Consider the following 15,159-nt stretch of genomic DNA (forward strand, 5'->3'; position numbering starts at 1 on the left):
TCCCGTCTCAGCCCATCTGCTCAACCTTTCCAGATCCTGTTGCAGCAGCATAGCGTCAGTATTGTCCTTAACGACCCTGCCAACCTTTGTATCATCTGCAAACTTGGACATTAAACTTGATATCCCATCATCAATATCATTCATAAACACCGAAAACAACAACGGACCCAACACTGAACCTTGAGGAACTCCACTAATAACATTAGTCCACGTTGAGCAGTGTCCATTGATTACCACTCTCTGTCTTCTGCCACTCAACCATCCCCTTATCCATAGCAGCAATTTGCCTCCAATGCCACACTGCTCCAATCTGTGCAGCAGTCTTCCATGTGCAACAGTATCAAAAGCCTTTCTAAGATCCAAATATATAATATCAAAGTTATTCCCTGCATCCAGTTCTTTTGTGACTACATCATAGTATCCAATCAAATTGGTCAGGCAAGACCTGCCCTTAACAAAACCATGCTGCGTCTGAGCTATAACTGAATTCTTGTCTAGATGATCCTGCAGTGCTTCTTTAACCAGTGCCTCCATTAATTTACCTGGAACAGAAGTTAAACTAACAGGTCTATAATTACTTGTGTCAGCCTTTGATCCTCCTTTGTGAATTGGGGTTACATTTGCACATCTCCAGTTTGTGGGTACCTCCCCTGAGTCCAAAGAAGCTCTCATAATTATGGCTAGGGGTTTGCATACTTCCTTTGCTGCCTCCTTTAATATAACTGGATAGATCCCATCCACCCCAGGTGCCTTTTTTATGTTTATCCTCAACAATCTCTCCTCCACTTTCCTCTCAGTTATTACAAAATCATCCAGCTCACTGCCAATGTTTACTTTACCTACATCATTCTCCTTCCTGAATAACTCCTCATGCGTGAATGTAGATGCAAAATACTCGTTTAGATTGTTAGCCACCTGAGCAGGATCCTCAACTGTTGAACCATCAATATCCAGGGGACCAATCTGATTCATCCCTTTCCTTTTCGAGTTCAAGTATGTAAAGAACTCTTTTCTGTTTTTCTTTGCATCCTTTGCCAAGGATTTTTCATAGTCTGCCTTTGCCTGCCTAATCTCCTTTGTGACTTGGTTACAGACCAACTTATATCTATCATAGGCTTCCATGTCACCCATTAATTTGTATGTATCCCATGCATTTTTCTTCTCTGCCACATGTCTCATTAGTTCATCTGACAACCATTTAGGCCTAAACCTTGAACAATATTTCTTAGTTGGTATGTAAAGCCTGGTAGCCTCCAAGATTAGTTCCTTGAATGCTTCCCATTTTGAGTTTGCTGTTGGTAACATCATCAGTTGGTCCCACTGTATAGAATTTAAATACTGTCTCAGACCATCATAGTCGCCTTTACGAAAACAAAAACCCTTCCCTTTACCTCTGATGGTAGTTACCTCCTTGAGTAAATCCCACTTCAACACACTGTGATCACTGCCACCTAGTGGTTGTGAATACCAAAAGGTTGGTTGGCAGTCTGTCGGGCATTGTACAAATTTTCCCAATGTGGCTCAAAAACGGATGTCCACATAGGATGGTCTGGCAGGGATTTCAGTTTAAAAGCATACTTTAAAGACAACTGCTTACGTCGAAGCGATAATGGTGGTTCGTTTGCTTTGATGTATAAGATCTGGACAGGAGATGCTCGAAATGCTCCAGCAGCGATACAGACAGCCTGATGGTGGGCAGGGTCCAGTCATCGAAGGACACTGTCTCTGGCTGAGGAGTATACCTGAGACTCTGTAATCTTGTTTGGATCATACAAATGCACAATAAATATGTAGTAAGGTGCACCCGTAAGCGCATAGAGGAGAGAGAGCGAAGAATATTTAGTCCTCTCGTGCACTTTGTATGGAGTTGATGTCCTAGAAAGGTCAACTTTTTATCAAATGAGTCCCAAGAATTTTGTGTCTGACACTACTGGAATAGCATTTTGTTCGAGACTTAATTCAGGTTCAGGATGAAGATTACGCTTACAACAAAAGTATAAGCAAAGTCTTCTGTGGCGAGAACCTGAATCCATTAGCAAATGCCCAGGAATTAAGGTGATTAATGGATGTATGCATCATTGATAGGCACCTGACGGACTGCATTAAGTTCAAAATTTGCCTGATGTTGGAAGGCATTCCAGTCAGCCTGATCATTCTTCTACTGTGGTAACCTGAAAGGAAGACACTGTCTCTCTTGCTGCGTAAGCAGGTTATCACGGGGAAGTGATCACTTCCATATGGGTTCTCTTCCACTTCCCAAGTGAGCAAAGGGGAGCAAATGGGGTATCAATGGCAGAAGATGTACGGGTAGGCATGTGGAAGAATGTGTTGGTGCCCACATTTAGCATATGCTCTATAACTCGTCCCCTTTCACTGTTGCTAGCACTACCCTACAAGGGTGTTATGTCTATTAAAATCCCCAAGAAGTAAGACAGGCGGAGGTAACTGAATTACAAGGTCATCAAGTCCTGGGAGATGTCAGTCTCAGATGGCAAATAAATAGAGCAGACGTTTAATAAAAATCCCACTGTAAGGCAAATTGCAACAGCCTCTATGCTGGTTGTAAGTAGCAAGGGCTGAACTGGGGTCTGATTGCCCACAAGGATAGCCACTCCTCCATGAGCAGGATCATCTGCAATTCTATCCTTAGTAAAAATTGTAATGTTATGCATGGTGGGGTCATCATTTGCCTTTAGATAAGTCTCCTGCAAGCAAAAGCAAACTGGCCCGTGCTTTTGCAGGAGGGCCTTGATGTCATCAGTTTTTTCCAGAATCCACGACAATTCCAGTCTGAAGTAAATAATGGCTAAATTCTTGTAGGAATTTAGCCATTATTTTGGCTTGGTGGGTCCATCACGCGGCTTCCGAGGTGCTGAGGGCTTACTTTTCTTAGTCTTGGATTTATTTTTTTTTGGGGGAAGTATGGACGCTGTCCCATGTCCATTTCTTCCTCTGCAAAGAGTTCCAAGACTGATTCTTCCAGTACCTCCTTATCCTCTACATCCATTGTTTCTGGTATTACAGGTGGCTCTTCCGATCTTTTTGGCTTTTCTTAAACACTTAGTTTTGATAATGGTGGAGCACTAGGAGGTACGGATATAGGAGTGGCAGCTGACTTTTGTAATACTCTTGATCTGGTTATCAGCAGTGATCATTCGTGTATTAAAAATTTGCAGATAAAGGAACCACTAGGTGGCAGTGATCACAGTGTACTGATGTGGGATTTACTTAAAGATTTAATTACCATCAGGGGTAAAGGAAAGGGTTTTTGCTTCCGTAAAGGTGAGTACAGTGGTCTCCGACAGTTTTTAAATTCTGTACAGTGGGATAAACTGACAATGTTGCCAACAGTAAATTCTAAGTGGGAAGCATTCAAGGAATTAATCATGGATGCTACTAAAAGTTTCATACCTATTAAGAAACACTGTTCAAGGTTTAGGCCTAAATAGTTATCTAATAAACTAATGAGACTCGTAACAGAGAAGAAAAATGCATGGGATGCATATAAATTTTCAAGCGACTCAGAAGCCTATAGCAGATATAAGTTAATCTGTAATCAGGTCACAAAGGAGGTTAGGCAGGCGAAGGCAGATTACGAGAAATCATTGGCAAAAGATGCTAAGAACAACAGCAAGGATTTCTTTACTTATATAAACTCTAAAAGGAAGGGGATGAATCTGACTGGTTCACTTGACATCGATGGTTCGACTGTTGATGATCCTGCTCAGATAGCAAACAAACTGAATGAGTATTTTGCATCTACATTCACACATGAGGAATTATTAAGGTTTGAAAATGGCAGAAGGTTATCAAATTGTAGCAGGATACTTAATGATTTTGTAATAACTGAAAGCAAAGTGGAGGAGAAATTGTTGAAGTTAAACATAACAAAAGCACCTGGGGTGGATGGAATCTATCCAGTTATATTAAAGGAGGCGGTAAAGCAACTAAGCAAACCCTTAGCCATAATTATGAGAGCATCCTTGGACTCAGGGGAGGTTCCCACGTACTGGAGATGTGCAAATGTACCACCAATTCACAAAGGGGAATCGAAGGGTGACACGAGTAATTACAGACCAGTTAGTTTAACTTCTGTTCCAGGTAAAATAATGGAGTCACTGGTTAGAGATGCACTGCAGGATCATCTAGACAAACTGCAGCAATAATTCAGACACAGCATGGGTTTGTTAAGGGAAAGTCTTGTCTGACAAATTTGATAGGATATTATGATGTGGTTACAAAGGAACTGGATGCAAAAAATTATTTTGATATCATATATTTGGATTTCAGGAAAGCTTTTGACACTGTTGCGCATGGAAGACTATTGTACAAATTGGAGCAGAATGGTATTAAGGGTAAGTTGCTACAATGGATAAAAGGATGGTTAAGTGGGAGAAGACAGAGGGTGGTAATCAATGGGTGCTGCTCTTCTTGGACTAATGTTATTAGTGGAGTCCCACAGGGTTCAGTGTTAGGTCCACTGTTGTTTTGTATATTTATCAGTGATATTGATGAAGGTATATCAGGCTTAGTGTCGAAGTTTGCAGATGATACAAAGGTTGGCAGGGTTGTTAATGACAGTAATGGCAGTGTGCTACTGCAACAGGATCTAGATAATTTGGGCAGATGGGCTAAGAAGTGGCAACTGAAGTTTAACCTTGACAAATGCAAAGTACTGCATATGGGTAGAAGTAACCCCAGAGAAATGTACCAACTGTGTGGTACTACACTTAAGGTGGTAGAAAATGAAAAAGACCTGGGAGTAATTGTGCAGGCAGATATGAAGTTTTCTGAGCAGTGCAGACGGGCTGCCAGGGCAGGTCATGGGGTTTTGTCAATGATATATAGGAATTTTGCTAGCAGGGAAAAGGAGGTGATTATCCCTCTGTATAAGGCAATGGTCAGGCCACGCCTTCAGTACTGCGTACAGGTCTGGAGTCCTCATTTTAGGAAGGATGTAGATTTACTTGAGCGTGTACAGAGAAGGGCAACAAGATTGGTGAGGGGAATGAAGGGATCCTCTTAACAAGAGAGGCTTAAGTCCTGCAAATTGCAGTGGCTGGAGACTAGGCACCTGCACGGTGATCTGATTGAGGTGTATAAGTCTTTGAATGGGTTGAGCACGCTGAATTCTGATGGGATCCTTCCACTTGTTCAGAGTACGAACCTAAGGGGGCATAAATTCAAACTAAGAAAAGACAGATGTAGAATAGATGTGCAGAAATTTGCCTTTAGCCAGCGGGTGGTTAATTGCTGGAACAAACTTCCATTCGTCGTTGTGGAAGTTGATAGGCTGAATAAATTTAAGGAGGAACTGGACAGGCATTTGGAGGGAATGGTGTGATTTTTTTTTTTTTTTTTGGCTGATGCTGCATAAGCTCATACACTTGCTTTCTTGCATTACATGCCACTACTACTACTTCCCACTATTTATTGTTTGGATGTGTTTTCTAGCCTCTGGGTAGGAGATATTCAGCTCTATTTTTAGTTTTTGGGTTTCTTTTTCATCCTTCCACCACTGGCATGCTCTGCTTGGCAGTCTACACAGATCGGTTTGGAAGCTGAACATTCCTTGTTCTCGTGGTCTTTCACAACACATCGAGCACAGGCAGGGTTAGCACGACAAGCTGTTTGTGAGTGGCAATATTTTTGATATTGAAAACACCTGTGGGTTTTGAATATAAATCCTCATTGGGCAGTTTAATTAAGTACCCTGCCTTGATGGAACTTGGAGGCCGCGGGGTGTTAAATGTTAGGATGAGAACTCGGGTAGGGACAAGATTCCCATCCTTCTGCATTGATATCCTCTTGACAGCTGTCACTCGTTGTTCTTTCAGAGACACGATATACCCCGAAACCAAGGTATGAGTGTTAGATATCAGTGCTGCTAATATGGAAGGCCAGCAGCATTACTGGGAGGTCCTCTCACCACGTACAGGTTCCCATGTCGAGGGGTGATATGGATGATATGAAGTTGTCTGTGCAGTGTAGACAGGAGTATGGAGGGCTCAGGGTGTTCTTTTTATGATTTATCAAACATTTGCTTGTAGACAGAGGGTCATAATCCTGCTGTATACAGCAATTGTAAAACTGAACTTGGAATACTATCCAAGTGTGGAGATCACACCTAAAGAAAGACTGAATATGCAGGCTACAAATCTTGGTAATCAGGCACCTTAGAGGGGACAGTTAAATGAACAGGGTGAATTCATAGTTATGTGGACAGGATGTTTGGATGTTTTATTGTGGCTAGAAAATTGTTAATTACTGGAATACAATGCCTTTACAGGTAGCTGAGCGGAATTTAGAGGTCGCTGGATAGGTACGCACATGAGAAGGGAAACACGGGTATTTATTTATATATATATATATTTTTTTTGGTGGTACAGTAAAATCCTGGAGCTTCCTTGTACCACATGGCTAATACCAATTAGTTGGGTGTGAGTGTCTTGCCTCAGTATGATGTCAGATGGAACTTTAAAATTGAAGTATTATTCATTTGGTCTATCAGTATGAGTTCAGTGATGGACTGAATCCATTCTACAATCAATATGTCTGGGGGAGGGATATGGCATCCATCTAAGCCACTAAAGACTAGTAATTTTCCATGGGAAGTGGCTATTTTGGTAAGTTAACCTGCTTTTTTACTTCTTTGTGTGTTACTTAATTTTATATTTGGATATTTTTCTGTCTCTCTCATGGACCAGATGCTTCAGGAAAGACCTTAGCAATTAGGGCATGGTGGTGATGTCATAGTGCATTCTTCACTTTGTATGGTGTTTTAGACTAGCAGCTTGGACACATATCATCCCTCTGCATCTTATTTCAGAGTGATAAAGTTTTTGATGTTTTTAACACTTAACCCTACTGCACTTTGAAAAATTATAAAGGAGAAAACTTGTCACAGGATGAGATGACAAAGGATGTAGTATCAATAATGGAGGGTTCTGTTCATGTGTAACCTTTTGTAAATCTCTTGGGGTGGGAGAGGTCATGGTCTGTTTGGTCTATGTCAGGGGTCAGCAACCTTTTTTGAGTGAAGAGCCATTTTTGATTTAATAAAAAAAAAAAAAAAGAAAGAAACCAAAGAGCTGAAAATATATATGAGTTTTATATGACACAGAGGCCATATAAGATGTGTTTCTGCACCTGCATGGCACAAAGTGGATCCAATGACTGACCAAATGATCAAATCCACCTGGTGCTTATGTATTGTCTAATATCAGGCAACACACAAATACCATTCTAAGGCTTAAATATCTGAATGGAAAATTCATATGGAAAAAAAAAATCTCCTGAAGTGTGTTCAATGATAATTAACTATTAAAATGTTATTAACAAAAATATTTATCAATACATAAAAAACATAACAAACAACCAATTAGGTACGAATTAATGTGACTTTTGCTGCTGAACTCCTTGAGCGAGTCTCTCAACATCAGGCGAGTATGCAGTAATTTTCATCTTTAAACATGCTGCGAGACTTGCATTGTTTGGATGGTTTCTTGATTTTTTTTTTTTTTTTTTAATACAGTTCATGTTCGAAAATATGTGGAAATACGTAGCTTGTCATACATGTGGGCTAAAAGTTAAAGAGCTGCAGTTACATGTTCAAACAGCAGTATGCGGCTTGTGAGCAGCAATTACATAAACCAAGGGTTGCCAACCCTTGGTTTATGTAATTGCATTGAGGGCTTAATTTCTCTAGTGGTTAATGAAGTCCAGTCTCTATTCCTCATGGCTCAAGAGTTGGTTTTTCTACCTAGGTCAAAAATCCTAAAATGTGGAGGCAAGAGCAGTGCCACTAGGTGATCAAGTGAGCAGAAAATTAGATGGCTTAGTGATTAAATAAAAAAGGAAAAATTGTTTTTCCTCCTTGATTCTGCTTACATGTCAAAGTAAGCAGAACTTAACTGGAAAATGAATATAAAATGAAAATATAAGTTGTATATGGCACAGAGGCCATATAAGATGCATTTCTGCACCTGCATGGCACAAAGCGGATCCAATGACTGATCAAATCCACCTGGTGCTTATGTATTGTCTAATGTCAGGCAACACACAAATACCATTCTAAGGCTTAAATACTTGAATGGAAAAAAAAAATCTCCCAAAGTGTGCTCAATGATAATTAACTATTAAAATGTTTTCATGGTTCACACCAGTTCAACATGCCCAAATACTTGAAACACATGTTTCAAGTATTTGGGCATGTTGAACTGGACTGTTGCTGTGGGCAGATGGATAAAATAGTTTGTATACAACTGAGATAGAATCATTCTGTATCATGTTCAACCAAACACTGTAATTGCAGCATATACTATATCATTCCAGAAGTATTTGTATCCACCTATACAATGAAAGATATGCCAATTCTTGGAAACAGTGAAAACTGAGATTACACTGAGCACCCCCCCCCATTCAAGATGAGGGGGTGTGCTAAATTACATAACAGATGTGGATCTAGATGATTTTTATTGAGTGGGATCACACTTAATTCAGTCCTCTGGGTAATACTAATATCTAGAAATTTTTTTTACTAATACTAAAATATTATATACCCTAATTATTTTTGGGTGTGCCCAGGTCATCTGGCTCACCCTGGAAAACCATGCCTGCCATGTGAATGATTCATTCCATACGATTGCCATCACCCAAAGGTTGTCTTCAGATAATACAAGACATACTGAAAGCAATACATCACTCCTTTGATACTCTACAATAATACCAGGCTGCTGATGGTATTAAATGTTGCACTGAAGACCAGAAATTTGATAGAATTTAATTGTGAAATACTTGTAAAAGCTGGTTTTTTTGATACCAGCCATGTTTCCACTAATATTTGAATAACCTTCATTATAATTTTGCTTCTAATTATATATTTTAGAAGAAAACAAATATAAAATTCAGCTTCTTATTTTTAAGGAGGGCTAAAAGAATTAATAGGTAAAATTTAAAGTCAAAATTTACCTTTATGAGTCCAGGCATTAGATCAGGTAGCAACTGAAGTATGGTGTTCTTGGGGTGATGTTCAATCAACTAAATAATAAGATAAAAGTAAATGAACAATAAGGAAAAAGAAAAATGCAAACACCTTACAGAAGTGGTTCTTGAAAGTACATCGTGCTTTTTGTTTTTAATATATTTTAATTAAAATAATCTTATTTTAGAAACAATTTATTTTGGATTCTCTATTCTATTTATTTTTTAAACCCTAAGGCAAACCACAATTCTGAAAGGAAAAAGTGAAGAAAACATATAATGTGAAAGTTTTTTTGGTATAGTACAAAAGCAGAAACGAAGCTTAGCAAAAACATATGCCACTTGCATATGAAAAAAAAAAAGCTTTGGAGTTTTGAACAGTAAAAAATAAAAAGGCACAGAGAACTAGTTGTTATTTGGTTTTTAGGAACATTAGTAATTAAGGCCATATTGCTCCGGGGATATGTGGTGGTCATTCCCTGACCTTTCTGCATCCTCCGTATTTGGTGGTCACGGGCTCGAACTCCGGTCTAATAATGAAGCGTGTGCTATGCACTGCTGCTCCTGCCCACCTGGCTACGGAGGTGCCCCACAGAACTAGTAAAATGTATATTCATATTAGATAGGTATTGCATATATTTATTTATAATTTTTTTACCATTTAAAACTACATAAACACTATAAAATTCAAACAGTTACTGCTCCAAAATCATATCAGAATTGAATAAAATGCTTCTCTAGCTATTTTTTTTTTTCCTTCCTTATTTTTAACACTAGAATGTCTCAGAATTTTTTTTTTTTTTTTTTGCATATGCTTTTGAAACAGCCCACACACACACACACACACACACACACACACACACACACACACACACACACACACACACACACACACACACACACACTTTATATGCCACTATGAATACTAAAACAAAACCTTTTATTGTTTTATGTATTTCCTTAAGGATTTCCTTGTATTTCCTTCCTATGCTGTGTTCAGTACACATAACAATCCTACCCAAATCCTTTGATATTACAGAAATATCACATGCGGTTTTATAGCAAGTAGCTATAGAATTGCATGTTTGTTATCTCTCTGGTGCCCTTTTTGCCACATTTTTTTTTTGCATATGTTTTACTTCTAGTCTCACGTGGAATAGCAGGAAACTAACATACAAAGCTCTCCAACACATGCAATGTTCCATTGTCAAAAGTACAAAACTTACCAAATGACAGTTCATTCTCTAGTCCAGCGTTTCCTGAACTGGTGTCAGCAGACCAGCTACGGGGGTCTGTGAAACAGACCCTCTGGAACTGGTCAAATTATTCATTCTATGTATAGCAAATTATGATAAATAAATAAAGTTATTATATATTTATGTAAAAATAAGAATAAAGTTGAGTTGCTTTAAACATAAAACTGAATTTTCTTTTCAGAAAACCCAGTGTTCACACACACACACACACACACGCACGCACGCACGCACACACACACACACACACACACACACGCACGCACGCGCACGCACACACACATGCATGCACACACACGCGCACGCACACACACGCACGCACACACACATGCACAGGTGTCCGCAAACGTTTTTTTTTTTTGATTTTTGAAGGGGTCCGTAGATTGGGAATCGCTGCTATAGTTTATAACTGTTCTGTACGAGTGTTTCTTACATAATCTAAAAAGTGGTAATTTAGTTTTGTTCAAATCCCTTGGAAGCCATTGTCTACTTGCTGCATGACGCACAATCCGAAACTTCAACCTTTTAATGTTTTTTAGCAGAGAAAATGTCCAGTAATATTTTTCAGGAAGCCGCACAGCGAGAAGTGCAAGGTCAGGTGATTGATAAGGTGGCAATAAGTTTGGGCAAGTGAATTCATTTATTAGGTTAATGCTGATCATGAAAACAATACATATCCAGAACAGCAAACATGGGGGGGGGGGTCATTATATCTTTCTGGAACAGTGGGACGACATCCATAGACCAATGTGCTCTCTCAGAGAAAATTCAATAAGAAAAGCCTGGATTTGAATCCTGTCCAGACAGGAAGAGTTGTATTTTTTTCACACGGCAGTCCTAGTTGAGAGTTTCAGCTCTCCCCACCAGAAAAAGAGAATTTTTTATTAGGTAAAACATGCAAGCAACCATAGAATTCATGAAACTTACAAACTCGGTACTCTAATTCTAGTCATAGTCATTTTGGTACAAAAACATACAGTAATAGGAGACCCAACTAAAGAATAACAGTAAGACAAAATGCACATAAAAAAACAAAAACTGTTTTTGTTAAAAATGAAATCAACAAACAACTAAAATATGTTAGAGAAATTAATTTTATTTAATATCAACACAGTGCAGAAAGATAATAATAATAATAATAATAAAACAAATAAGGTAAAGATACCAGCAGTTGACATTTGTAGGTGGTTTTTAAGAAAATAATAAACCTCAATGTGATTTTAATGTGTGTGGGAGATTAAAAGGTAGTGGTACAGTGTTAAAAATTTCTGTAATGTATAATGCTTCAAATAGTAACTCATTAAGTTTCATGCAGTTTAAATGATATAATTTTTTAATTACAAATTCTGAAGACAACAAAATTGTGTGAATGAGAAAAGATAGCCAAAATCAGTCATTGTGAATTCTTCCAGTATCTGCAAAAAAATGGATTAATACCAAAGGCAATTCATGAAGTTATGGTTAGAGAACTGGGGGAGGATGCCCCTTTATATTCCATAGTTAAGAAGTGGGCAGCAGAATTTAAACAAGGGAGGGAGAGAGAGCCTGGAAGATGACCCATGCTGTAGAAGACCCACACTGTTTATCACTCCAGAAGTTGTTGAGAGTGTGCTTGATCTGTTGATGAATGATAGTTTGGTACACTGTCAGTGTCTTTGGCATGTCATTTGAATGCATATACCACATAATAGCAGAGGTTCTCACTATGAAAAAGCAAGATGGGCACCAAAGTTGTTGTTGTCAATAGATCAAAAATGCACAAGAGTTGATAAGTGACGTTTATATCATTTTCAAGCAGATCCAGCAATTTCTTTGCAAGGTTTATGACCATGGATGAGATGTGGATCCATCACTTTCAGCTAAAGACAAAGGAGCAGTCCACAAAGTGGAAATACAGCTCTTCTCTCCCTATAAAGAAAGCCAATTTGCTTTCTTTTGCTGGCAAGATGATGGCATCGAGTTTTTTTTTTTTTTTTGGATGCTGATGGAGTGTTGTTAGTGGATTAATTTCAGAAAGGCCAGACAGTCAAGGGTAATATTAACAGACCTTGTTAGCATTTGTGTGAAAACACCAAAGACAATACACCTGCTTGCAAGTCAGTCACTGCAATGGCTGCATTGCATCTTTGAAATTTTGCACAATCTCCCATGTTCATCAGATTTTAGCAGCAATGAACTTTTGTCTATTTTTTAATTTTAATAAATACCTGGCTGGCATCTATTTCCCCACTGACAGTGACGTCATTGCTGCAGTGGATACATTCCTGGAGACCCAAGAGAAAACTTTCTTTGCAGTTGGAATTAATGCATCGGTGGCAAAGTGTATTGGCTCCAAACATTGCGGTGCAATCAAGAAGCATTATTCAAAGTGATCAATGAGTGACAGTTAAGCATTCAAATGAGATAAAAATTATAAACCGGCATGCTCAACAAATAATTACAGGCTATATTTTGTATTCCCTATGGTACAATGAAAAACATGTATATTTAGTGATTGAGGCTCATGATAGATGCTGCAAATTGTCACTTCCACTAGTAGCTTTTAAATGTGAAAGGGTACCACAAGACATCACTAATGTTCAAGAAGTAGGGCATTGGATGCATGACAGGTGCATGTTTTTTTTTCTTTTGAATTTTTTTTTTATCAGTGTTCCATCCATGATTAATGCACAAAAAATTAACTTCCAACTGGTGTTCTTGTTAAGTTTATATGTCGATCAATTTGTCCCTGGAACAACTGTACAAGGCTCAGGGAGTAGAATTTTTTTCAGCCTGGTCTGTACTTGTTAACAGAAGGGACTGCTTCTACAGGGATGGGATACATTTAAATAGAAAGGGTGCAAGAATATTTGCTGATGCAATCGAGGCAGTGTTAGGTGGGTCGGAAAACTGCTAGCTTGGAGGAATACAAGGACTAATAGATTAACAGTAGCCACTGGCAGAGCTGAAAATGATTCTTGCACTGGTTCTATTGGAATGAACAGAAGCTTGGAAAACAAGATTCAGGATATTTCAGACTGCTGGGAGTCACTGTGGTACAAGTAAACACATGGGTTGTGTTAGGGTAGCTAAGAAAAAGAACAGGTGCATGTATACCAATGCTAGGAGTTTGGTATATAAATTTGATTAATTTGAGGTATTGCTAAAAACATCAAAGACGGATGTTGTTGGGATATCAGAGACATGGTGTCACACAGATATAAGGAATGCAGAACTGGAATTTGGGGAGTACAACGTCTACAGAAAGGATAGACAGGATAGGAAGAGGGGAGGGGTTATGCTATTAGATAAGAAACACATAAAATCCAAGGAAGTGAAGCCAGTCGACATCGCTGGACAGTGCAGTGTCGAGTCAGGTTGGTGTGACATAAGCACTGGGAGATAAAAATTGAGTAGGAGTGTGCTATAGGCCTAATGACTCTGATGAGTATAATAAGAAACTGTACAGGAAAATAGAGTGGGCCAGTAAATCAGAGTCTTATAATGGGGGATTTTAATTTCCCAGATATTGTCTGGAATTTGTGGGTTGGTCACTCACACACTAGCAAGGCTTTTGTGGATTTATTGGATGATTGTTTTCTACACCAGAATGTTCGGGAGGCAACTAGAGGGAGTAATACTCTTGATATGATTATCAGTAGTGATTCTTCATGCATTAAGAATCTACAGATAGAGGAACCATTAGGTGGCAGTGATCACAGTGTGCTGAAGTGGGATTTACTCAAAGAGGTAACTACTATCAAGGGTAAAGGGAAGGGTTATTGCTTTCGTAAAGGCAACTACGATGGTCTGAGACAGTATTTAAATTCTATACAGTGGTACCAACTGATGATGTTACCGACAGCAAATTCAAAATGGGAAGAATTCAAAGAACTTATCTTGGAAGCTACTAGGCTTTACATACCAACTAAGAAATATTGTTCAAGGTTTAGGCCTAAGTGGATGTCAGATGAACTATTGAGACATATGGCAGAGAAGAAAAATGCATGGGATACATATAAATTAACACGTGACACAGAAGCCTATGATAGATATAAGTTGATCTGTAGCCAAGTTACAATGGAGGTTAGGCAGGCGATTACAAGAAATCTTTGGCAAGGGATGCAAAGAAAAACAGTAAAGAGTTCTTTACTTATGTAAACTCTAGAAGGAACGGGATAAATCAGATTGGTTCACTTGATATCGATTGTTCAACTGTTGATGATCTGCTCAAGTAGCTAACAAACTAAATGAATATTTTGCATTGACATTCATACATGAGGAGTTATTCAGCAAGGGGAATGCCAGAGGTGTATTCAACTCTGGCAGAAAGCTATATAATCTTGTAATAACTGAGAGTAAAGTGGAAGAGAAATTGTTGAAGATAAACACAAGAAAGGCACTTGGGGTGGACGGGATCTATCCAGTTATATTAAAGGAGGCAGCAAAGGAAGTAAGCAAACCTTTAGCCATAATTATGAGAGCTTCCTTGGACTCAGGGGAGGTACCCATAGACTGGAGATGTGCAAATGTGACCCCAATTCACAAAGGAGGATAACATTAGTGCACACATTGTGCACTAATGTTATTAGTGGAGTCCCTCAGGATTCAGTGTTTGGTCCATTATGGTTTTCTGTAATTTATAAATAATACTGATGATGGTATATCAAGCTTAATATCCAAGTTTGCAGACGATACAAAGGTTGGCAGGGTTGGTAAGGACACTACTGACGCTATGCTGCTGCAACAGGATCTGGAAAGGTTGAGCAGATGGGCTGAGAGGTGGCGAATGAAGTTTAACATTGACAAATGTAAAGTACTACATATGGGAAACAGCAACCCCAGAGCAACATATCAACTCTGTGGTACTACGCTGACAGTGGTAGAGAATGAAAAGGACCTGGGGGTAATTGTGCAGGCAGATATAGAGTTCTCTGAGCAGTGC

General features: G+C 38.8%; 1 protein-coding gene across 1 annotated transcript in view; it reads right to left on the reverse strand.

Moving 5' to 3' along the window:
* chb (CLIP-associating protein) overlaps nt 1–15,159 on the reverse strand; it is a 1,004,436-nt gene that overhangs the window by 53,264 nt on the left and 936,013 nt on the right. Inside the window, exon 39 of the mRNA XM_090388867.1 lies at nt 8,971–9,039. Coding sequence (XP_090244993.1) covers nt 8,971–9,039 — 69 coding nt within the window. The remainder of the gene's footprint in view (nt 1–8,970; nt 9,040–15,159) is intronic.

This window comes from Mastigoproctus giganteus, chromosome 14 (genome assembly GCF_048544385.1).
Source record: "Mastigoproctus giganteus isolate SK-2022 chromosome 14, ASM4854438v1, whole genome shotgun sequence".
NCBI lineage: Eukaryota > Metazoa > Arthropoda > Arachnida > Uropygi > Thelyphonidae > Mastigoproctus > Mastigoproctus giganteus.